At 22.1% G+C, this 27,706-nt stretch overlaps 1 protein-coding gene and 1 long non-coding RNA gene across 5 annotated transcripts in view; one reads left to right on the forward strand and one right to left on the reverse strand.

Annotated features, from left to right (window-relative positions):
- The window catches only part of LOC122509277, a 199,094-nt gene that overhangs the window by 16,437 nt on the left and 154,951 nt on the right, over nt 1-27,706 (reverse strand). For 2 of the 4 annotated variants that reach the window (XM_043623213.1, XM_043623212.1), the window contains exons 7-8: nt 2,214-2,348; nt 1,892-1,970 (exon numbers count right to left, since the gene is read on the reverse strand). In XM_043623213.1, the coding sequence (XP_043479148.1) occupies nt 1,892-1,970; nt 2,214-2,348 (214 nt within the window). Of the gene's footprint in view, nt 1-1,891; nt 1,971-2,213; nt 2,349-6,499; nt 7,779-27,706 lie in introns of those variants that run through there. The other 2 variants (XM_043623211.1, XM_043623214.1) reach the window with 2 other exon arrangements.
- The window catches only part of LOC122509279, a 138,909-nt gene continuing 113,559 nt past the window's right edge, over nt 2,357-27,706 (forward strand). Inside the window, exon 1 of the long non-coding RNA XR_006302337.1 lies at nt 2,357-4,181. This is a non-coding gene — a long non-coding RNA (uncharacterized LOC122509279). The remainder of the gene's footprint in view (nt 4,182-27,706) is intronic.

The following is a 27,706-nucleotide window of genomic DNA, read 5'->3' on the forward strand; positions in this document are numbered from 1 at the left end:
TGGAAAAATTTAATTATTTTCAAAACAATTTTAATTGAATTCCTCAGCAGAATTAAAATATTTTCCAATATTTCCATAAAATTCAATTATTTCCTAAAATTTTAATAAATTCTTCGAAACAATTCAACTATTTTTATAAATACTAAAATTCTTTGCAGGAATTAAATTATTTTTAATCCAATTTAAATAAAATTACACGAAAGAATTTAATTATTTTCAAAAATTTCCATAAAATTCAATTTCAACAAGAATTTAAAATTCTCTAAATATAATTCATTCATTCTCAAAATATTTAACAAAATTCTATATGAAAATTAAATTACTTTTAATGCAATTTTTAAATATATTCGTCAAAAAAATTGAAAGAATTCAATTATTTTCGAAACAAGTTTAATTGAATTTTTAGAAAGAATTTAATTATTTTCAAATATTTTTTCATCAAATTTTTCAAAACAATTCAATTTTTCTTAAAATTTTAATAAATTCTTCGATCATTTCAATTATTTTTATAAATAGTAAAATTCTTTGCAGAAATTAAATTCTTTTAAAAACAATTTTAATAGAATTCCTTAGAAGAATTTAATTATTTTCAAATATTTACATAAAATTAATTTATTTCCTAAAATTTTAATAAATTCTTCGGAACAATTTAATTATTTTTATAAATAGTAAAATTCTTCGCAGGAATTAAATTATTTTTATAAATATTAAAATAAAATTCTTCTTCATAAAATTTAATTGCTTTCAAAATTTTCAATTAAAATTATTAAAGAAACTCCATTATTTTAAAAAAATTAAAAAGAAATTCTTCAAAAGAATTTAATTAGGATTTTTTTAAATTTTAATAAAAATTCATCTCCAGAATTCAATTATTTTCATAAATAAAAAAATTCTTAGAAGGAATTTAATTATTCTCTGGAAATTTTTTGATAAGATTCTTTGCAAGAATTCAATGATTTTCAATACACTAATTTTAAAATTGAAAATATTTAAAAAGAAATTTTTTTAAAAAAGTTAGGAAACAAAAAAGCAATCAACAACTAATTTCAAACTGCGAACAGATTACCGGAATACAACGATTATTAAATATAAATTATACAAAGAGAAAATAAATATTTTAAATAAAAAGAAAACGTAATTTAGAATAAATTTTACAATTTTAATAATTTTAATCAATATTCTAATTATAGAATTATTCGAAAAAATGTATTCTGTTTTTTTTTATCTGTTTTGTAAAAGTTTTCGTATAATATATATATAGACAAAACTTTCATGTTAGAATTGAAAATACTTTGAGGTGAACTCCATGATAAGGTTGTAACTTTTTATATTCTTGTGAGAACTTGTTCGAAGGTGAGATTCGATTTAGGAAGAGCACGTAGTTGTAATCAAACTTTTCAATGTTCAAGCAACTAGAAACTTCTAAGCGAGCTTTTGAAACGAATCGTCAATTTTTATCAAAATGAACCCTATAAAAGAAATGACATGACTTTTATAATATATATATAAAGAAGGAAAAATATTCATAATTGATTTAAATTATTCCATTTTTCCATCAATTTTCTATTTTTTTTTTCAAAAATTAATTTTTTATCGAATTTTAAACTGAAATAAAAATTAATCAATTTAGTTTTCGTAACATTCTGAAATTATAACTTTAGTAAATCAATTAGGTACAACGATGCAGATGTGGCTTAAAGGATTAGGATCTATTCTAAGAAAGGTATATTACAGGATTCAGTACTTTCGGACGAAAATAGGTCAGTATATAGAGCAGGACAAAAGTAATTTTATATAATTAATTATTCTTTGAAAATTCCTAAATATTTTCCAAAATTCTGTTAATTGAATTTAAGAGGGTTTTTTAGTGTATGTATATCAATTTTCTTACCTGTTTACATCTACATCAGTTGACTCCAAAATAGTCCTTGCCTTATCTATATGACCATGTTCGACTGCTGCAAACAAAGCTGTAAACAAAAATTTTTTTTACATAAATTATACAGGGTTTTTTTTTTTTACAAAATAATCCCTTTTTCCTAACATTATTGAATATTCCATTATATATTATATTATTAATACACTTTACTATTATTCTTGTATTGTAAAAAATCAATAAAAATATGAAAAAACAAATAATAATAATAATAATAATAATAATAAAAGCAAAACAAAGAAAAAGAATGAAATAAAACAAAACGAAAAATGCTGACCATGCAAGTGAATATTGAGGGAAGGTTGTGCCGTGAGTGGATTGATGTGAATTGATGACAAGTTGTTCAGATGATGTTGATTTTTCTTTTTTCCAAAGCCCTCAAGAAAATCCATCCCTTGTTGCGATTGCAGCTCTGTATAAGGACAACAAAAGGAAAAAAATAAATCCTCTGCTAAAATAATGTGTGTAGGTGTGCTTAGCGAAATTAAGAAAACCAGCTAATATAAAATTAATTACAAATAAACACACGTGTATATGATCAAATAATAATAATACAATAAAAACAATGTTAATCTTCTTCATTTTTGTTTGTTTTTTTAGGTTATAATTAAAAACGTGCCGCGAGAAGGCGAGAAGTTAATCGCTAATCAATAAATCGAAAGTGGTGGCGCTGGTGATCGTAACCAACTTCAGAGTGTATTCACTAAAAATGGCGACGATGGCGACGATCACGTTCCATTGTTTTGAGGTAAATTTTAATAAACAGTTGTAATAATTGTATATTTATTGCTTATTCTCAACAAAATTGTCAAGAAGTTAAAGTAACAATTACAATTTTCGTTTAATATAAACTTAGTTTGTTGGAATAGTTAATGAAATTCTGATTTATAAAGTGCTGACTTCTGGGCATTCCTGGGAGGAATATTTGTCGATTTATTTTGCGTTTAAATATTTAATTCTCAATTGTAGGCAATATTTTCAGGAAGTTAAAATTTTTTCTATTTATTTTAATTCATTTGTGTGTTTTGGTTTTAGAAAAATGCTTTACTTAAAGTTCAGGGGTTGAGTGTAGGAAAAGATGTAAATTATAGAATTTTTACTTAAATATCTCCAGCTTTGTATTCAAAAGATCTAAAGTATTAAAGTATCGAATAATTTGTATTATTTTAATTATTTATACGATTTATACTTTTTATATATTAATAAATAATAAACAACCGGTGTAAGTTACGTAACAAACTAAGTTTCTCGTAGCTGCCCAACCCTGTATTTAGTTACGGGAATCCCTTGAAATTGGCAATATTCGAGAGTGGGGGTTACTGCCAACTTCAGACTGTTTAGTAAAGTTACTTCGACACTTCGACCCGCATCCATTGCTTTTGATTGTTATAAATTATAGATTAGATAAACAGTAATTAATAATTGTCTTGGAATATTATTTGCTGAAGCATATCCAGTACATCTAGGTATCCTAAGGTTAGTTGTTTACAGTTTTTGTTTGCTCTGGCATTATCATAAAATAGCCCGGAATTCTGTATAAACTGAGATTTAACCGATTTAACTTTTAATCACGGGATCATTCGTGTACCAATTGTTATAGAATTGTTTTGTTTCAACTTTAAAAGAGATTTACTCGAAACAGTTACTTTAATCTTAAATTTATAATCTGTTCTTTCGGGATCAAATAAATACCTAGTGAAAGTAAATAAATATATTTTCAAAAATGTTAAAATCGTTAAAATTAGTAACCGGTCTGAAGTTAATTGCATATTACCTCCATCTGTGGTCGAGAATTCGATATTTGAACTTCGATTGTTACAAAGTTCACTTTGTTCACTTTTTTCGGCAGTTGAGTGTTTGTGTTATTATTTTCATAAAAATAACAAGATTTATAGGCTTTTCCTTATGTAATTATAGTATAAATCAATTAAAGTTTTTAATGCTAACTGAGTAACGATGATTTGAATAAGTAATAAATTAATTCACATAGTTTTATCCATGTTTGGATATGCAAAGCAAGCAATGGTCGTAATCCAACCAAAGGAACCAAAGTACAAAAATTTCCTCTATTATTAAAGAAATCAGTGAAAATTTACGAGTAATACCAGTCCAAAAAAGTGTGAGTAATAATATTTGCAAAGAAAATGAGAAAAGTTTCGAAATAATTTAAACGAAGTGTTGAAAAGTTAGAAAGGAACAAAGTGGAATTCCTAACCTAAAAATTGCCGACAATGTCAACAAAGTGGTGAGATTATATAATTATAATTACTATACATGTAAATAAACTAAATATTGAAATTAAGTAAGTAATTCAATGTAATTAAGTAAGAATTACATTCGAATCGAATATTATCTATATTTGAAGTATTTAAAAATGTTAAGTATTAAAAAATTTAAGTATACGAATTGCTTATTTCCAAATAGAAAAAAAATTAAAAAGTAATAGACAATTTTATATCGAATAGATATACTTTTCATTCGTAAATTAGATTTAATCTCGTGGGATATAATTAACTAAAGAAAGCTTAAAGGATAAAGACGAGGGATTTCCATATATATATGTATATATCTCTATGATACTGGATTTTCCGTAATGTTTCTGACAAGTAAATTTTCCTCTTTTTTTCCCTCAATTATCTTCGAAATATCTCGTTGCACAGACTTATAATTTAAATTAAATTTTCACAATATTCTACACATATATATGTATATATATTTTTTCAAAGTTCTTTTTAAAATATCCCTGAAAGCGCGGAGTGTATGAAAGCTGACATTAAATTCTTCGGAAGTATAATACATTATTCATAAAGCGATTTCAGCGAAATATAATTTTTTTCCGTATCAAAATGTTTCAAGGGATGCAAAAGTTTGATACGACTTTTAAAAAATTTGTCTAAAGAAATTTAAAATTTAGTTTAATTTAAAAATTTAAAGAAAGAAACAATTGTCAATTGATAAAATTGTTTATTGTGATTTTAAATTTCTTTGTAATTATTAGAAGGTTAATTGCCAATTCTGACAATTTTAATTAATTGTGACTAATTACACTAATTTCTAAATAATATTTTATATTTATTATTTTTAACTTTGGTAAATAATAAATATACGATATTAATTATCAATCAGTAAATATTTAAATTATTTATTGTATTAATTTATAAAAATTCTATACATGTTTTAATCATTCATGCATTAACGAGTGCAGGGCTCAAAGTAGGTCCGTAAATCCCGTAAAGGTCCGAAATTCAATTATTTTCAAAAAATTTAATAAAATTCTCTGCAAAATTTCCATTATTTTCAAAAATTTTCCTCAATTCAATTATTTTTAATATCTACTATTTTAATATAATTTTCCAAAAGAATTCAATTAGGTATTTAAAAAAACTTTAATCAAATTCTAAGCAAACATTTAATTATTTTCACAAAATAATACAAATTTCACAGAAATTCAATTATTTGCAAATTTTTTATAAATTTCTTCGCAATAATTCAATTATTTTCATAAATAACAAAAATTTTGCAGAGATTTAATTATTTTCGTAAATAATTAAATTTATTCTTTTTAGGAATTCAATTATTTTTACAAATAATAAAACACTTGCTGCTGAATTTCAATTATTTTTAATACAATTTTAATCAAATTTCTCGAAAAATGTAATTATTCTTAAAAATTTTATTCAAATTCGTCAAAAGAATTCAATTATTTAAACAAATTTTAATAAAATTGTACGGAAACATTTAATAACATTTAATAATAAAAACTTCACAGAAATTCAATTATTTGCAAATTTTTTATAAATTTCTTTACAATAATTCAATTATTTTCATAAATAATACAATTTTTGCAGGGATTCAATTATTTTCGTAAATAATAAAATTCTTTTTATAAATTCAATTATTTTCATAAATAATAAAACTCATTGCAGAATTTCAATTATTTTTAATACAATTTTAATCAAATTTCTCGAAAAATGTAAATATTCTTAAAAATTTTATTAAGATTCGTCAAAAGAATTCAATTATTTGAAAATTCCTTGGTAAAATTCTTTATGAGAATTCAATTTTCAGAAACATTAAATTAATTCAAAAAAATAATTTCATTTTCTATTTAAATAATTGAATTCTAGTAGAATTTTCTAATAAAAATTGATTTAAAAATGAATTTCAATTGAAATTTGAGATAATAATTGAATATTTAAAGAAATATAGCATGAATTTTTCGAAATAATTGAAAAAGTTTAATTGAAGAATTTACGATTAATTTAAATTTCGTAAAATATTGAATATTGTAAACTAAAGGATTTGAAAATTGTCAAAGAACTTTTTCGAAAATTATTAAAAATAATTGATTTAAAGAAGAATTTTTTTTGGTCCGTAAAGTCTGTATTGTTAAGTACTTTTACTAGTTCGAGCCCTGCGAGTGTTATTTTTAATAATGTTTACTGAAATATTTCAAAACTGAGAGAGAAATGAATTTAATTAAAATTCTCAAGTGAGGTGTAAAAAAAAAATATCAAAAAAAAAAAGTTTCTTCTCGATATTGCGATAGAGACAAGGACCTACTTGATCCAAAAGTGGTTGTCATCGAAACGCGGTCATGGATGATGGACTCGGGATCCTTGGACTCGTGTACTTCTTTTTTATGATTGATCTTTTTAACTCGGAAACTGCTTCGACCACCGTTCAAAAAGTTGGTAATATTATCGACTGTTCTTGGTCTTAAGAACTTGGCGGAAGTTACTTTTTCCGAAGTCACTTCACATTGACTGTTATTGGCAGTTTCATTAATTTTATTCATTGTACTTCTTAAAATAACATGATTTCCATTTTCTTCATTATTAACATATTTTGTTTTGTCATTCGACAATTTTTTTTCATTCCGATCAAAATTATTAATCACAGAACATTTATCATTATCACGTTTAGAATCGACTAGAATAGTGAGTGTTTCCATTGATGATTTTAAATTTTCATTAATAATAATTGTTGGTGTATTTTTTACAGTTGTGTCAAAATCATCATTTTTAACTGGGAAAAAAAATTCGTTCACGGAAGAATCAATCGAACTGTCTAAACAGAAAGTTGGATTCTCATAGGAATTGTATTCTCCAGTTGGATAAACCGGATACTCTTTCTTTCCGGTTATTTTCTCCGTATTTTGAGAATAATGAGACTTTTCAAATTGTTCACTAGAAGGAGTGGATTTACTTTTTTCTCGTTTATCGGTACGTTTATTGTTATTGTTATTATTATTATTATTAACATTATTTTGCAAACCTTTTCGATTTCTTCCCATTATTCGATTGGTGAGGGATAATTTTTGTTTTAAATCTTTGGCTATTTTTGCTGATTCGATATTTTTTAATAGTTCAATATTTCGTGTTTCGGAATTATCATCATTTTTTTTAGATTGATTTTTTTTATTTACCTCAATTTTGTTTGATGAAAGAGAATCTGATTGTTGTTTCTTTTGTAGAAATGGCAATGTCCATTGACTTGTTTTAATTATCGTTTCTTTTGATTGTGGAGAAATTGTTGATTGATTTTGGTTTGTAGTTTGATTTGAACAATCGGCGCTTGTGTGGTTGCGAATTTTTGACATTATTCGAATGGAAGCACGAAATGATTTTGTTCTTTTGAATGTTGATAATCTGCCAGTCGATGAACGACGAGAGAGCAGATCCATCTTTGGACTATTGGAAGACGATTCTTTTCGGAATTTCATTTGGAAAATGTATTTTTATTTTTATTTTTTATTTCTTAATCTGTTTCTATTTTTTCTTGGTTTGTTCTTCTTTCTCTTGGTTTCTTTTTTAATTGATTTGTTTATTTTTGTTGGTTTTTTTTATTGATTTATTTTTTCTCGGTGTATAATTTTTTCGATTAATTATTTCTCGGTTTCTTTTTTCTTGGTTAATTTTTTTCTTGATTCGTTCTTTTTCTTCTTTTCGTTGATTGTTTTGTTTTCTTATTTTTGATAGTTTTATTATTCGATATTTTGCACTTTTAGAACTAAAAGATAAATATATATCTAATATTTTTCTCAACAAATTTTTAACATCTTTGGCCAATTATAAATATAAATTTTTTCTCTTGGTTCCAACTCTTTGGAATGGTAAAGCTGAAAATCAAGGGTACATTTTAAATATTAGACATTTTTTTCGGCCTTTATTTTTTATTTATTCTCTATGAAAAGCGTGTGAAGCGTGTCCTCTCTTTTCTTTTCCTCTCCAATAATTGAAAAACACGTGTGAAAAAAACGTTTATCTTAAAAAAAATTCGAATAATATTTAACCATTTTTCTGGATTTCTAAATTTCTAAATTAATTTATAAATAAATGAATTAAATATATTTTTTTGGTTTTTTGTCTTTTCAACAGCAGAAAAGAAGCAAAAATATTTTTTTTCCCATTAAATTTTAGAAAAAATAAATGCATATCGCTAAAATGAATAATTATTTCGAGAAATATTTTTCCTCTTCTGTTCGCGCGGGGCGTATATCATAAAACAAGACGAAATTAGAATAGATCGATAAAATTCCCGACCATATATTAGAATATAAAATCACTTATTGTTTTATATGACAATTGGGCGAGAAAGAGAGAAAAATTATTTTTACAATTATATTGCCGTTAATTGAGTTTTGTTTTAATTTTAAATATCTATCGAGTGATTTAAAAAAAAACATATTTTATTTAATTTTTCATTTCAAATTAAAAAATTATATTTTATTTCTAAAAAATTAATTTTTATCACAAATTATTATAATTAGTTTTTATTTAAAATTATTTTCATTATTAAATTCTTTTTAAACACAATTTTTCAGTTGATTAAATTAAAGAGAATATAATTTTCAATTATTGCGTTAATTAATTTGCCTTTTTTTTAATTTCCATATTTATTTATTTATAAGTTGTTTTTAGAGATGAAAAAAATTTTCAAGAGAAAAGCAAGAGAAAAAAATATTTAATATATAGGTCATTCAAAAGTTGAATTATTATGCATTTTAAAGAACGATAATCCTTTTAAATGGTCTTTTTAGTTCGTTAAATTTTTATGCTTTTCGTATAAATATAGTTTTTTAACTGTAGAAATAAAAGGGGACCACGGGGAAAAATTTGCTAAACTTTTAAAACTTGTTCAGAGGAGTAAAATTCCTTTTAGAACTTTATAATATTACGAAGATTAAAAAGAAATTATGCGAAGAATATTAACATGGCGTATTCGATATTGCTGACCCGTTGAATTAAAAAGGAAATTATACTCGATAATAATTTTGCTCTCATTTATTTTTATGTATTAAATTACATAGTCGTATAAATTACTATTTATTGACTCTTATTAAATTAATAACTACTAAATTACTCTTACTAAATTAATAATTGAGTAAATAATTTATTAAATTTAAATAACTCAATTAATTTACTGAATTAATTTCTGAATTAGTTATTTAGTAACTAATTTGCAAATTTCAAGCTTTTATAAAATTTTATTCACTAAATTATTAACTTAATTATTTGTTTAGTAAACAATTTGTTCAATTTATTTTAAACTTTTATAAAAATTTTACTTACTAAATTACTAACTCATATATTTATTAAATAATTTACTACATTATTTACTCAATTATTTGTTTGGTAAACAATTTGTTAAATATATTTAAAATTTTTATAAAATTTAAATTATCAAATTATTTATTGAATAATTTTTTTTTACTAAATAATTAACTAACTTTATTTAAACTTATTTTTAAATCGTATTTACTGAATCATTTATTTAACTAATAATTTGCTAAATTTATGTAAACTTTTCATTAAATTGTATTTACAAAATTATTTATTTAATTAATAGTTTACTAAATTTATTGAAACTTTTTAAAAAAAATAATTAAATCAAATTTTTGTTCAGTGAGTAATGTGACAAATTTAATTTTTATAAAATTTTAATTACAAAATAATTTACTCAATTATTTATTTAGTAAGTAATCTACTAAATTTATTTAAAGATGTTGCTAAATTTAAATAACTCAATTATTTAAAACATTAATTATTCAATTGTTTGTTTATAGTAAATAATTTGCTAAATTGAATTAAAGTTCTTGTAAAATTTTTATTACTAAATAATTTACTAAATTATATATTTACTAAATAATTTACTGAATAATTAACTACATTTTTAACTCATTTATTTGATAAATAATTTATTAAATTTATTTTAAGTTTTTATAAAATTTTAATTCTAAATTATTAACCAAATAATTTTTTTACTAAATATTTACTAATTTTATTTAATCTTTTTATTAAATTGTATTTACTTAATTATTTATTTAGTAAATAATGTACTAAACTTATTTAGACATTCTACTGAATTTTTTTAAACTCTTTTACTCAATTTAAATTACATAATTGTTTAAAAAGTTATTTACTCAATTATTTGTTTAGTAAATAATTTACTTAATTTATAAAAATTGAATTAAATTAAATTTTAAATTTATAAAATTTAAACAATCAGAAGTTTGCTTTCGCTGCGAGAGTAAATAAACTTTACTATATTAACAGAAGTAAAAATTAATATTAAACAATTTAATTAAAAAAATCAATTTCGAATGAAGAAGGAAAAATTCAAAATGGCATAAAAATTTCTTCTTTTAATTTCTTAATAGATTCTCTAGGAAAGTTAAAAAATAAAATTAAATCTGGGATTTCCCGGAAGTATCCTGAATTTCTTGGTGCAGTTATATTATTTTTAAGTGTAGGAAATTTTCTCGATTACAAAGTTTCTTCTGCACGGAAGTGAATATCATGAGGATATGAGTAAAGGGAAGTTTGTCGAGAATATAATGAAAAGGATAAAAAAAATAAAATAAGTAAAAAGAGTCTTAATAACGTGAAATGAATTTTCTGTGAAGCTTTCATAAAGGTATGATTAGGTGGCAAGGACCTTTATTTTTTCCCTCTACTTCTTGTGTGTGTGTGTGTGTGTAAAAAAAACTGAGCAATGATCCCATTTGCGCCTCGATCACATTGATGTTGATTATTATCATCATTTTTTGCCATCATTAAACATACAAGTGGAAGAAAATGAAGATGAATGTTTGTCATCGTTTATATCTACTTGATAGTCGAGCGCGCAGGTTTATTATTTACTTGGGATGTGCTCTTATAGGCAATTCTCTTGCTCGACAATTGGCTATTATAAAAGAACAGAGTAAGAGTGAGAGAGAGAGAGAGAAAGAGTTTGGTTCACAGAAATCAACTCTCTTCTTCTTCTTCCTCCTCGAGGGACACTAGCTCAATTTGTTGAAGCAATAGATTTTATTGCTTACGTCCGTTGCGTGTTACAAGTAGATTTTGGATTACGTACCGCAATCTCAGTCACAAAGATTGACAAAAAAAAAAGGAAGCTTACTCAAAGTTTGAAAAGATATTTTCCCGAAGCACCCTTTAAAACTGTAAGGATTTGACCTTTCGTTAAAAATAAATCTCTCCTGGGTCAAAGTTTTTATACTTTTTGAAGGAGGCATCATTCTTTCTCTCTCACTTCTCGCTCTTTTTACGCGATTTAGGTGTCAAGAGGTTAATGTAAAAGTTTTTTAACTCGCGGTCTGAAAATATTTCAAGGCTACTTGTTTATATATTGGAAAAGGAGTTTATATGCTTATTTTTTTCTGGTATTGTTTTTTGTTTTGGTATTTTTCCCCTCATGAAATCAAAATATTTTGTTCATCTTTTGTTTTATTCTTGTTTTGGTATTTCTCGATTTATTTTCTGCTCTAGAAAAAGTTTGGTAACAAAGTTAGTTGGCGAATTTGTTTCTGACTGAATTTTTATTCAACGGTGCGATATGTTTAGAGTTTGTTGAATTTCACTCGTCGATTTAGAAGAAAAAATTTTTTTTCGAGAAGCAAATTTTTATGAACTTTTGGATAAAAACATTTTTATAAAATTTCTTGATCGAGTATTTAGAGAAAAAAATTTTTATTCAGTTGGTTCAATTAAAACGAAATTAATTTTTTTCTTCTTCAAATTTACATTTATTACAACAATATTGCGCCACGAAAAAATAAATTAAAAAGTTTCTAATTATTCAACTTGATTTTCGCTTTTTATTGTAGTTTGGAATTTTTGAAAATATTTGTGTGTATTTAGCAAAAAGTTCAAAACTTATAAATCATTTATTAATATTTTATTAATAAAAAATTTAATTAATTAGAAAAATTCCAATACTGAAAAATATTCATGATTTCAGAAATGAGAATACAATTTTTTGTATTAAGTAAAATATTTCCTCTTGTGAAAATTCAAAAATTTGCAAAAAAAATATTCTATTTATAAATTTAATTATCTCAGTATTAATTAGAAATAGTGGAGACAATATTTTCCTTTTGCAAAAAATTCAAACATTTGTAAAAAAATCTTACTCTATTTTAAAAAGTAATTATTTTGTGCATCATGTAACATTTAATTAATTAATGCTAAAAATCATTATATTCAGAAATAAAATGAAATTCTTTTCTTCTCCTGAGAGAATTTATAAATTTGTACGAAAAAAATTGTACTTTATTATTCGAAATTTAATTATTTTAGCACTAATTTTAATTAACAAATTAATTGGCATAAATTTAATGAAAAAGAAATATAAAAATAACTGACGGAAATTAAATAGAAAATTAAATAGAAAATTAACTGGCAGAAATTAAATAAACAATTAAATGATCGAAATAAATTATAGAAAATTAACTGTCACAAATGAAATAAAAGAAATTAACTAACAAAAGTGAAATGAAAAATTAATTAATAGAAATGAATAAACCGTATGAGTATAAAATTGAATGATTTAATATATTTATTTCAAAAGAAAATTACATCGCATTGAAGTGCAGATTCCATGCTGAAAATGGATATTACTATAACAATAATAGAGAAAATTAAAGTTAGAACAATGAGGAGAATTCGCTTATTATTCGCACTCTACAATGTTCATTTTGGAATATTACAAAAGAAATTATAGATTATTAATGTGATAATTAAGTCGTTTATTCTGTACGCCGTGTAAGCAAGAAATCGATTTTCTTTGTTTTCTCCAGTTAATAAAACAAAAAAAAATAGTAATAATAATATTCACGAACACGAGAGTCAAATCGTATTTTCATTGTATAATTACTGAAAATCTAATTTCTATTCCAAATAATTAATTTGTTTTCTCAATAATTAAATTTAATTTCTTGGATTTTTTTCTACACAGTAGTTTTTACCAAAAAGTGCATAGTATATAATACGAGAGGGAAAATTGTTCAAAATTTGTATCATGAGCACATAATCATAGGGGGAGTATTTTTTACCTCGATGAATAAAGGGGAAGTCTTGGAGCGTAAAGCCTAGGCAACAACTATTACTGACTTCCTGTTTTCATCTAGTACTTAACAATTGTTTTCTAAGAAAAAAATTCCTTAATTTTATTCTCACAAGAGAAGAAAACCAATTTAGAACAATTGTCATCTATTATGTTTGGGATAAATGATTTTTTATTGTTATTATTATCATCAAGATTTATCGAGCATTGTGTTCAAAATAGTTTTTTTAATTTTAAATTTAATTCATTAAATTTAAATAAAACTTAATTAACGGATTTATAGAAATTAGAATAAAATCTTTTATTACAAATTTTTAATAATAAACAACTAAGATAATGGAATTAATTTATTTCATAAATTTATTTATAAAATTATTTATTTTAAATAATTTTATAAATAAATAAATATGGAATTTTTCACTAAAAGGGAAAAAATAATGAACTAAGAAGAAAAAGAGAATAAACTAATTATTCTAATTAAAAGAATTTTTTGTTTTTAAAATTTTTGTATTTGTAATTTTATTCTCGTAAATTTTAATTTCAATTTTCTCGAATTATTAATTAGTGTTAATGAAGCTTAGTATTTTTTTTTTATTTATTCACAAGAGTTGTTTTTACAGTTCTCGATGCAATGTTATTTTTTCTTTTTCTTTTTTGGTTTTATCTGTTGTCGATTAGTAATTAGATTGTTTAAAATGTCTTCGGAATTAAGTCAATTAATGGAAATGAGGAAACAAGTTTTTTTCTCTCTTTTCAGCTGCGCGCACAGATTAATAGACTGACTCTTAATATTGCTTCAATTGTAATTATCTGACTAAGATAAATTTTTCCCCGATCGTTAAGTTAAAAGATTTTGAATGAGGTATATACGGAGAATGAAAGGAATCTTTGTGATTGCCTTTTTTCGATTTTCATTATCTATATATAAATTCTTAATTAAGAATCATGACTTGAAAATGGAGTTTTGTAAAAGAGAGGAGGAGTTAAATGAAAAATATTTTTTTTCCTTTGATAAGTTTTTTTGTTGGAAAATTTCTTTTTTTTTTGTTTTTTTTTTTTAAACGAACACGTATTGTTAATCTTTGCAATTGAAGACACAATCGTAAAGATAAGAATTTAAATGTTTAACTTTTGTAAAAGTAAGCAGTTTCAAAAAAATATATTAGGAAGAAATAAAAGGTTTTTTATCTGAAATGCATTTAGAAAAACACAGAATAAGAGAAATTGACACTATATTGCGATACTATTTTATACTTTACTCGTTAAAACTTTTAAGGAATAAACAACGGAAATAAAATTCAAAAATAAAAATAAAAGTCTTTGTGCTTTTTAATTTGTTCATATTTTCAATATTGTTTTTATTTGACGTATTTCGAAATTATAGGAAGCATTTAAAAAATATATTTAAATTTAAAAAAAATTAAAATAAATACTAAAAAATAATTATATTAATAAATAATTTAGTGAATAATAAAATGAAAGTAAAATAAAGAGAATTCTATTATTGTATATTTTTTGTTTAAAAATTCATATTTATTTATATTATTTTTACTAATATTATATATATATATATGATTTTGTTATACAATTGTAATTATTAGTTAAGCTAGGAGAGTTTTGTTTTGTATCTGAAATTAAAGACAAATAACTGCGTTATACGGATTATTGAATATACTGAATTTCAAAACCCTTATACAACCACAAAATCGGAAACCATAACGATCAGGGAAATTTTCACTTTGACCTATCCTCCTCTCAACGAATTGAATGAGGATTGAAATGATGTGACTTGAATGATTATTGACAAGTTTATATCTCCTCGTTTATTATATTATATAAAAAGCGTTTTATTCCCTTTGCTCGAATTTTGAAAATTGCACGAAAAATATAATAATATCAACCCAGTGAATTATATACTAATTTTCACTTAATTTAAAAAAATATAATAGTATCCAACCAATTTTTATTATAATTATTAAAATCGTAATTATAATTTCATTATAAAGTTAAAATTACAAAAGACATAATAAAAAAAAAATAATAATAATAATACAAAATATAATAATAACACAAAAATAATTAAAAATAATTAAAAAAATACTACAACAAAAAATAATACAATATTATTATTATTATTATCATAACTTTGAAATGCATAATTTTATTTGAAAATTAAAGGTCACATTTAAATGTGGTTGACATTTAAATTATTATTCAAAAAAGAGTTAAATTATTTTTGTATGCATTAAAAAAATAACATTAATTGAGAAATTTTATTAATTAAATTAATTTTTTTTTGTAAAGAATTCTTTTTTAAAAATCATTAAAAATATATTTAATATTAAATATTATTAAAAATAATATTTAGTTATTTTATTAATTAAATTTGTATTCTTTTTCGTAAAGATTATTTTTATAAACTTTTTTTTAAAAAATAAGTTTAAAACGCTTTATAAGCTTTTTTTCAAATTAAAACTCAGAGTTATTTGAGTATTTTTGTATGACGAACAATAATGTTTGGTATAAAAATAATAACTGGGCTTATGGGGTATATAAAGCTTAAAAATAAATATAATACTGACCTTAGTGAAACTGTTTTTAAAAAAGCGAGTATGTAAATTTAATTATCTGGACCAGATTATATTGTTAAGATCTTGTTATTATTGATTTTACTTTTTTAACTGAGAGAAATTTTTTGCAATTTCTTATAAATTTTGTGAGTAATTTAATTGTAATGTTAATATTTACTTGAGGGACATAAATATTTAATTAATAAATTAATAATCTGTATAATCAATGAATTATTAGTTGATAAATTAATAGACAATAAATTAATAGTCAAGAAATTAAAAATCAATAAATTACTAATTAAAAAATTAATAATCTATAAATTAATAATTAATGTATTATTAATCGGTAAATTAATATAGTCAAGAAATTAATAATTAATACTTTAAAAATCATATTTAATTAAACAGATAAAAAATATTTGAATTGAAAAAAATTATTTAGTTCAAGTAATTATTGAGGGTCAAGTAATCTGTTTTTAAAATGAAAGAAGATTTTCCTTTCGTGTGGCTTTACTCAAGAAAAACGTTTATTTGATTTGACAGAAAAGTTTATAGTTAATCCACTTAGTTTGATACAATAAACAAGTTTTGTTAATTCATTTATTCTTTCAAGTAATTATTTCCTTCTAATAAAAATGCAATTCCATTTATCATACGGTTTTATTGGATTATTTATTTAAAAATAGACGAGTGACTGATTATTATTTGAACTAAAACAATTTTTCTTCTTTGAAATTTTTATTTGAAATATTTAAATAATTGTTTATAATTTCTTTATCGCGCATAGAAAATTCATTAATAAATTAGAATATTGAGAAGAATTTTCCCTCCATTTGATTTAGTCAACTAAAATTTGCCTACTACCAATTTTCAATAATTTCTTTTTTGTTTATTAATTTAGGAATTTTCTATTTTATTATCTTCTTTAATTCTTTTATTTACTGGAAAAAAACTTGTCTATAATAAGATAAATGTTTACTTGAATGAAGTAATTTTTATTTAAACCAATTAAGTAGTATTTGGTTCAAATAAAATTTATTCGACTTAATTAAATCAATATTTTTATTAAAAAATTTTTATTTAAATCAATTAAATGGTATTGAGTTCAAATGAAATTTATTTGATTCATGTAAAAATTAATTGATTTAAGTAAATATTTATTTGACAATAGACAAGTAATTTTTATTTAAATTAATTAAATAGTGTTTGGTTTAAATACAATTTTTTTCATTTAACGAAATCAATATTTTTATTTAAATTAATTAAATGGTATTGGATTCAAATGAAATTTATTTCATTCAAGTAAAAATTAATTGATTCAAAAAAAACTTATTTGATAATCGAAAAGTAATTTTTTAAAACTAATTAAATAGTGTTTGTTTTTATTTAAATACAAATTTTTTGATTTAATGAAATCAATATTTTTATTTTAATTAATTAAATGGTATTGGATTCAAATGAAATTTGTTTGATTCAAGTAAAAATTAATTGATTTAAGTAAATATTTATTTGATAATCAAGTAATTTTGACTTAAATTAAATTAATAGTGTTTGTTTTAAATACAATTTACTTGATTTAATTCACACTGGAAAAAAAAATTTATTTCATTCAAATCACCGATTAATTGACTATTATCAATTAAATATTTAATTGAATCAAATAATATTTATTGCAGTCAATTATATGGTATTTGCTTCAAATACTGAAATTATTGGTTCAATGAATTTAATTGACATCAATAAATATTATTTAATTCAAGCAAATATTTAATTGACAATAGTCAATTAATCGGTTATTTGAATCAAATAAATTTTTTTTTCAGTGCAATTAATATTTTTAATTAAATCAATTAAATGTTATTGGGTTTAAATGAAATTTATTTGATGCAAGTAAAAATTAATTGATTTAAGAAAAAAAAAACTTATTTGATAATCGCCAAGTAATTTTTAAAAATTAATTAGCGTTTGTTTTAAATACAATTTACTTGATTTAATTAAATCAATATTTTTATTTAAATCAATTAAATGGTATTGAGTTCAAACACAATTTATTTGATAGACAAGTTATTTAAATCAAATAATTTTTTTCCAGTGATATTTATAATAATTATAATTAGATTTAATTATTTTAGTCAAAATTTGGTTTTAAACAATTTTTTAATAGTAATATTTGTTAAGAACAATTTTTATTGTATTTTCTTCGAATGTTCCTATAGTTCTAAATGTTGAAATAAACGAAATATTTGTTTCTTCTTTAAATTAAATTTTTCTTATCAATAATTTTGTGTCAGGTATAAAAAAAATTAATTATAGGTAAAGTTTCTATTAAATGTTAAATATTAAACTTTTTATAATTTTCAATATGTATTGGATTTATATGGATTGGAAATTATAATTCCAATCAGTAATTTATGAAAAATTTTATAAGGAGATATATTTCGTTGATTTGAACTTTCAAAACTTGATTTCTTCGAAATATAAATATATAACTATGACTATGCATAATGTTATGTTCAGTTTGAGAGGACACGCATTCTATATAACAGTAGATATTTCACTCTTCAGAAAGAATAATTTTATATGTTTAAATATTTATTGAAAATTTGTATAATATGTTTTGCAAATACCTCGACTATTATATCACAGGTTAATTGCAGCAGCAACTATATTATAATTTTGCACTGTTTATAAATTGAAATTTGCGGGAATTGAAAATAAAGCCCTTTATCTATATAAAACGCTCGAATTAATTCAAAGGATCCAAGAATTGTTAGGATTTCTCGATTGAAGTTTACACAATTTCTATTTACACGTTCCCCTGAGCGAGTATTAGGTTGACTTCAAACAAACGACATTCACTTCACTGTATGTTACATTATTGGTTATACACAGTTTCACAGTAGCATATACACAGTATGTGTGTAAAATAGCTATGTATATGATTTTCAAGCTCGAGCACAAACATCTCGTTTATTCGCGCGTCTTCTATATACACCAAAAATTTCCAAGCGTCATGTATTTTCATTCAATAATATATATATATACAGTGTTGTATTTTGAAGTGTAATATTTTTCCTTTCTTCTATTTTCACTTTGTGTATTATTTCACTGTTTTTTCTGTTATTTTTAAATTTGTAATGTTGATTTGAATATAGGATTCGTGATTTTTGGGCGGGAAATTTAATTCACTTTATTCAGGGGGGGAATTAATTAAAAATATTAAAGCATTTTCGAATACACGAGTGTCTCGGTAGAGAAAAACACGACTGTCTGATGTGGCATTGCTTCGTTGTGAGTACACATGGGGCGAGTCCCGCTTGGTGGGCAAACAGCTGCCTATCCCCACTTTAAGACCCCACCATAGTGAAATACTTGTTGTGTATTATAGTACTCAGTGGTACCCAGTAGATCAGTTAAGTCCCTCCAGGGTAGCCGAGGTTTTGACCGTGACTTTCGGTCGTTTTCTTGTCTTTTTCTTCTTTTTTTTTTCCTTTTTCCTTCCTTTTATTCTTCTTCATCTTTTACTTCCAATTTCATTTGTCGGGTGTCTTTTAATGCTTGAGGTGCATTATTGGCATACCATTGGATTCCTTCTTGGAAATCTGTTCCTTATTTTTTATTTATTTCTTTATATTCGAAAAAAGTTTTAGTTAAAATATCTAGAATTTTGGTTATTCTAAGCCTAATGAAATGTTAAATATATCTTTACTACTTTTTTGGTGAAAAGTATTATTACGAATTTTGGTTAAATTTCTGGTAAGTTTAACCAGAATTTCTTGTTAACTTTACGGACGAAAAATGAAAAATTACGGACCAATTACTGACAAAAATATAACCAGTCCGAGACAAATAAGAGAACATTTTACTTAAAACTAGAAATTAAATTTTTCTTAACAATAAAACATGAAGATATCGATAACTCCGAGTCTTCGACTCGGAGTGATCGTTTTCTTCATGTTTTAAAATAATTACAGATGACCGAGTGATAAGATAATAAATTCAATTATTATTTTCAAGAATTGTTCTTTGACAATTTCCAAATCAATTTGTTTACAATATTTAATTTTTAATAATTGAAATTTCAATTATTCGTAAATTGTTCAATTAAATATATATTAGAAAATAAAAAATTCAAATAAATAAAAAAATTCAATTAAACTTTTTCAAAATTCAATTTTTAATTCAATTTCTATAAAAATTCATGCTATATTGCTTTTTATATTCAAATATCTAAAATTTTAACTGAAATTCATTTTTAAATCAATTTTTATTAGAAAAAATTCTACTAGCGTTCAATTACTTAAATACAAAAGTATCTAAATAATTTATTGCAAAATTGAATATTTCTGAAAATTGAATTCTCATAAAGAATTTTACCAAGAAATTTTCAAATAATTGAATTCTTTTGACGAATTTTAATAAATTTTTTAAGAATAATTACATTTTTTGAGGAATTTGATTAAAATTGTTTTAAAAATATTTGAAATTCTCTAATGAGATTTATTATTTGTGAATTAAAATTCTGCGAAGAATTTTATTGCACTTGGAAATAATTGAATTTCTGAAATAATTTGTAACTTCTCTAAAATTAAATATTTTTTTTCGTGTTTTTAATCAAAATTCTTCTATAAATCCATTATTTTTATGTTTTGAAAGAGTTCTTTGAGGATTTTCAAATTCATTTGTTTCTAAAAATTCACTCTCTAATGCTTTTAATATTCAATTATTATCTAAAATTTTAACTAAAATTCATTTTTACATCAATTTTAATTAGAAAATTCTACTAGAATTCAATTATTTAAATACAAAAATAAACAATTTATCGAATAATTGCATGTTTATTAAAATTGAATTTTCTTAAAGAATTTTATCAATAAATTTTTAAATAATTGAATTCTTTTGACGAATCTTAATAAAAATTTTAAGAATATTTATATTTTTCGAGGAATTTGATACAAATTGTATTAAAAATAATTGAAATTCTGCAATGAGTTTTATTATTTATGAAAATAATTGAATTTCTAAAACGAACTTTATTATTTACAAAAATAATTGAATTCCTGTAAAAATTTTATTATTAATGAAAATAATTGAATTATTGCGAAGAAATTTATAAGAAAAAAATGGAAATAATTGAATTATTGTGAAATTTTTATTATTTTTTGAAAATATTTATTATTTTATGAAAATAATTAAATCCTTACGTAGAATTAAATAAAAATTTTTTAAAATAATTTAATTTTTTTGGCCAATTTCATTAAAATAGTTGATATTAAAAGTCATTGAATTGAGGAAAATTTTTGAAAATAATTATTGAATTTTATCAAGAAGTTTTTAAATAATTTAATTCTTTTGACGAAATTTAATAACATTTTTAAGAATAATTACATTTTTCGAGGAATTTGATTAAAATTGTTTTAAAAATAATTGAAATTCTCCGATGAGTTTTATTATTTATGAAAATAATTGAATCCCTAAGAAGAATTTTATTATCTTTTAACAATATATTTAATTTTTTAAAGAATATTATTACTTTTGAAAATAATTGGATTTCTGCAGTAAAATATAACTTTTCCAAAATTAAAATTTTTTTTTGTGTTTTTAACTAAAATTCTTCTATAAATGCAGTATTTTTAATAATTTTTGAATTGTTAGTTAAAACTATTAAAAAATTCAGATTTTTAAAGATTTTAATTTGAAATCTTTTTAAAATTCAATTCTTTCTAAAAATTTACGCTATTATACTTTTAATATTCAGTTATAATCTAAAATTTAAACTGAAATTCATTTTTACATCAATTTTTATTAGAAAATTCTACTAGAATTCAATTATTTAAATACAAAAATATATAATTTATTGAATAATTGCATGTTTCTTAAAATTGAATTTTCATGAAGAATTTTATCAATAAATTTTTAAATAATTGAATTCTTTTGACGAATTTTAATTAGAATTTTAAGAATATTTTTATTTTTCGAAGGATTTGATTAAAATTGTAGTAAAAATAATTGAAATTTTGCCAAGAATTTTTTAAACTTTTTGAAAGTAAATGAATTTGGAAGAAGAATTTTATTACATTTAAAAGTAATTGAATGCGTAGAAATTTATAAAACTTTTGTAAATAATTAAATTTCTGTGAAATTTTTATAATTTTATGAAAGTAATTAAAGGTTTGCGTAGAATTTTATTAAATTCTTTTTAAATAATTGAATTCTTTTGGAAAATTTTATTAAAATAGTAGATATTAAAAATGGTTGAATTGAGGAAAATTTTGAAAATAATTGAAATTTTGCTAAGAATTTTATTAAAATTTTTAAAAATAATTGAAATTTGGAGAATGATTTAATTATTTCTAATGATATTTAAAATTTTTACGAGAATTTTTTAAAGTTTTTGAACATAATTGAATTTCTGGGAAGAATTTTATTACTTTTGAAAATAATAGAATGTTTGCAATCATTTGTAATTTCTCTAAAATTCTCCAAATTATAATTATATACTTATCGTACAATTTACGAACTTTTTGTCTTTTCTCAATCAAATTACGAACTTTACGGACCTTTTTTTTTAAAAAGAAAACTGACTTTTACGGACTTTCAGCAAATTTACGGACCTAGTTCGAGCCCTGCGTTTCTATTAAAAAAATTTTTAGTTATTTTTTATAAAATAATGTATTTTCATTGATCCTACCAGACATTCTGGTTCAAAAAGAACGCACGCTTTGTGTTCAATTATTTAACCAGAATTCTTTAGTCTTATTAACCATGAATTTCTAGTTAGTTTACTAGAAATTTTTTATCCAAATGCATCTAAAAATTTTAACCATAACTTTTTTTTGAATTTATTTATTTCTTATTTATTTTGACTTTATAGCATAACAATAAGTAAGTTTTTAATAAGTTTTTCACCCCACTGTACTCTATTTTTATTTTTTTTATTTTGGCATGTACTTTCAATGCGTGCACACGTCAATTCTGAGTATTGAGATTTTGAGCAAGTTGTTAAAATATTGGCCTTGACGGAGACAAGGTTGTTTCTGATGATATTGAACGTTGAACTTGCGGTTTTTCAAGATTTGACTCGAATGTCTGTTAGTCACGTGTTATTGCCGAAGGGGGACCCATAAAGGCGGAGAGAGAGATGAGGCGTTACTGATATGTAAATCATTGGGTTTATATGTGTATAAACCAGTCCATTGACATTTTCATCGAAAAATTATAATCAAAAATTGTGTAATATACAGTGGATGAATAAATTTTTCTTCTTTGCCAAATCGGCTCATTAAAATAATTTCTTGGAGGAAAAAATATCGATCAGAAATATAGCCTGTTTAATTAATTTAAACTCGATTTTATCGGAAATTTTAATTTATTCCTAATAAGCCATTTAATAAGATTTAGTGGAACTTTTTATCAATAGTGATATATATAAAGTTGAAATTTATGTTTCAATTTTTGCTGCGGTTTTGAAATTAATCGCAAAGGAGAATCGGGTATTTTCGGAATTTTCTTTTTTCTTTCTTTATTTCCAGCAAAAATCTTCTTTTTCAAATATTAAAAATTATTATAATTTATCTCAGATAAAAATTTGTTTGAATCAACCAAATAAATGCATTGCTATCAAACATTTATTTGGATCAATTAAAAATTTGTTTCAGATGACCAAATTTTTTCTTCCAATATTTTTATTACACTGAACAAAATTTTTATTTAAATCAAATAAATATTTATTAAGGCTAAACAAAATTTATTTAAAATAATCTAAAATTAAGGTTTATACATAAAAATAGAGTATTTGATTGAAACCTAGTTTTTTTTTTTGAGTGAAAAGTTATCTCTTTGTTCTAATTTGAACATTTATCGAGTTATTTTCTGAATGACTATACTACATAAAATTGTGTTAAAAGTTCAAAATTTCAGACCGAATATCTCGTTATCTGTCGTATTATATTACTCCTGGGAATTTTGAAATTATTTTGCCTCCAATTGAAATAAATTTGAAAAATATATAAATATAATAAAAAATACAATTAAGAATGAAACTACATAAAGAACGTAAAGAACTTTTTCTCAAAAAAATATTTTATTTTTTGAGAGAATATTTTCAATTTAAATTTGAGAATTTTCTAAAAATTGTAACAATCTATATTCTGTAATCGATTTAAAGATAACAATTTACTTTAATTTAATCACGATTTCTTTATGATACAAAAGAAAGACCACTTTGATTAAATCATAGGATTTCTTTGTATCAAAGAAATAATTCTTCTGATTAAAGAAGTAAAAGTCAAATTGTAAAAAAAATTTAAAGAGAAAATCAATCTCTTTAAGATGAGAAGAGCAGCCAGAGAGATAAAAGAAAAATAATTTTATTCATAAATATGCAAATACTTCTTTTGTACGATTGCAGACGGGTATAAAAATTTCACTATTCCTTTATTCTTTTACAAAATATAAAAAGTATCCTCTAAAAAACGAGACGTAAAATAAAGGCTGGAAATTTATACGATTTGCCTGGGTCTTTATTACATTACATCTCTGTTTTTCCATATAAGAATTTTCATAATTTTTATTCTCAAATTTAGAAATGATAATTAATCCGGAAGTTTATTTTTTGTATCGCACTTAAAGCCGATTATAAAGTAATATTGAATGCATCTTCATTTATCTCATTTCCACTGGGGAAAAAATTTTACGCAAAAAATGTTTTTGTACATGAAATTTTTTTTCTTTACACTCCAATTGTTTTTAATTGTAAAAAAAAGGAGGAGAATTAAAATTTTTTTTTCTCATAAAATGAATAAAAGTGAATTAGAGACAATTCAATTTGAATTTATTTTTTTCGGTTTTCATTGTTCTTTTTAGAATTCAAATTCAACTGTGAAAAACGGCGTATAATCTACCAACAATCATTTGACACTTTAGTTTTAATTGTTCAATATCGTGAATTTAAAAAAACGATACGTTTTTATGTAACGAAAAAACACGAATTTTCGAAAGTGGATGCAATGTATATAATAAAATGGAACTTTAAAATACGACAATGGATTTCGAATTAAAATAGGTCTTCTGTATCTGACCACCACTTGAAATGTATATTATATGCTGGGTATCGATTTTAAACACCAGATTTATAAGTCTGTCGAACGAAATTATTTTAAACAAAATTCTCTTCTTTCAACGAGAACTATTGAATTAGACCGTAAAATTTATTTTTTATAGGTATATTTCAATGTTTCAAATGTGAAATTTCGAGTGTATATACATTTTTTTTATTAATCTTTTTTATATTTTCCGTTTTATTGAAAAATTTCCATTGCAAATGAAATTGAAAGTTATATGGATTTTTTTACAATTTAGACAATAAAGAAACATTTTTTTTATGGCACATTTTTTATGTGTTGTAGTATAAATATAATTATTCTTCATAATTTATTTTATATTTAATATTTTTTATAATTTATAGAAATTTAATTTCTATGGAATTCAATGAGTGAAATTATTTCACTTTCAGTATTTGTAAATTTTTTCTAAATACTTTTAAATTTAAAGCAGTGGTTTTAACTGAAATTTTATTTATTTTATGAGGAATAGAAATTTATAATCCTTTATAAAAACATATAAAAACAATTGGGATGTAAATAAAAAAATTTTTCATGTACAAAAATAATTTTTGCTTACAATTTTTTTTCCTCTGTGAAAATGAGATGAATGCAATTTTTTGTGCATTTCTATCAAATTTTAGGTAGGTACTATTACTGTACTTTCAAAGTACTTTTTATTAATTTTTGTACTAAAAACTCAGGAATTAGTAAAACTTGCATTAAATTTCTAAAAACTACTTTCTGAATCTGAATTAATTTTATGCTAATTAAAGAAGTTGGATACGTTTACCAATGAAATATTAAGAATTTTACTAATTTGTAGTTGAAAAGTACTATTTTTAGTAAAAAAAAGACTAATATTTAATATAAAATTGCTGTTTAGTAAATTCACTCTCTAAATTTAAATTAGTAAAAATGTTTACTACTTTAAATTAGTTACTGTCTTTTTGCTTTTGAATTAGTAAATTTTACTAATAAATAGTAATTTCTAATAATTTATTAGTAAAATTTACTAAAAATTTTTTCCACTAAATGAAATTAGTGAATAATTGAAATTAGTTATCAATCACTGTTTATCAATGAAAATATTTTTATTGAATTATTTGCCAAACGGCTAATTTTGTTATTCTATCAAAAAAAGAAAAAATTCTCCGAAATTTAAGGCGACTATTTCTGTTTGTAGAATTTGATTGAAAAATTCAGTGCATATTATCCAATTGAAATTGAAAGAAAAGTTGAGTCAACTGAAATCAGTAAAATTTTATTGATATTTTAAGTAAAAAATTTTAATGTTCCACTTTTAGATGTGAATTATAATATTTAAAAATAGTCTTTTTCAATTTTTTCCTTTTATTTAGAAATTCTATGTTCCATAAGTGTGTTAAATTTTATTTTCTTGATCTGAAGTAGTATTAAGAGAGAAAAGTTCTCTCTTCTTTTATTGTACCTCTGTGTATGTCTGGTTGCAGGCATTGTGAGTTCTTAGACCTTATATAGTACGGTTTCAAGAATAGTTCTATTATACAGTCCGATTTTATTGTTAATCTTTGCTTGAAGTTCAAAACGAATGATAAACTTAGTCCTTGAATTTTATTATCAAAATTTAATTAAACAAAAAATCAGCCTACTTTTCTAACAATTAGTTATTTTTAAGTAATTCGGATTTATTAAAAATGTTTCTTGATTAACAAATCAAAAAAAAAAAAAAAAAATGTTGAAACAATCTATTTTTATTATTATTAGATCACTCAATTATTTTTCAAATCTAAAAATATATTTTTTTCTAAATTTGATTAGTTAACAATATAACTGATTGTTTGTTAAATGTTTCTGACTTTTTGATTCATCAATAAGTAAACAATAAATAATTATTTATTAAAAGATTTCTCTAAAGTTTTCAGGCCTCGGATATTATAACATTTTCGACTTTTTTCGACTATGTTAAAAAAATTGCGACTTTTTTCGACTTATTTTTAAAAATTACGACTTTTTCGACTTTTCTTTCGAATATTGCAATAATTTTTCGTATAAAAGAGTTTCAATAAATATTGAAATTTTGTAAAATTTAATTGAAAATAATTGATTTTTTTAAAGTGTTTTTAAAAAATTTTTGAAAATCAACATTTGAAGAATTTTAATTGCAAATTTTAAAAATAATTGAAATTAAATTCCTCTGAAGAATTTAATTTTTAAAACAATTTTTAATATATTTCGAATAAATTCAATTTTCTAAAATCTTAATAAATCCTTCGAAACAATTCAATTATTTTTATAAATGGTAAAATTCTTCGCAAGAATTCAATTATTTTTATAAATAGTAAAATTTTTTGCAGGAATTCAATTATTTTCAAAAAATTTTTTAATTGAATTTCTCCAAAGAATTCAAATATTCCCATAAAATTCAATTATTTCCTAAAATATTTTAATAATTTCTTCGAAATAATTAAATAATAATTCAACTATTTTTATAAATTACTAAATAAATTTTCAAAATTCACAATAAAAAAAGAGTTTCAATAATTGAAATTTTGTAAAATTTAATTGAAAATAATTGATTTTTTTCAAAAGTGTTTGATAAAAATCTTTGTAAATAAACTTTAAAAGAATTTTAATTGCAAATTTTGGAAATAATTGATTTCTCAAAAATTTTAATGAAAAATCTTCAAATTTAAACAAAAAACAAATTTCCAAAAATTCAAATACATACAAAAAAATAATAACATTAAAATTTTTTACAATTATTT

Source organism: Leptopilina heterotoma, unplaced genomic scaffold (assembly GCF_015476425.1).
Source record: "Leptopilina heterotoma isolate Lh14 unplaced genomic scaffold, ASM1547642v1 Lhet_60, whole genome shotgun sequence".
In the NCBI taxonomy this organism is placed as follows: Eukaryota; Metazoa; Arthropoda; class Insecta; order Hymenoptera; family Figitidae; genus Leptopilina; species Leptopilina heterotoma.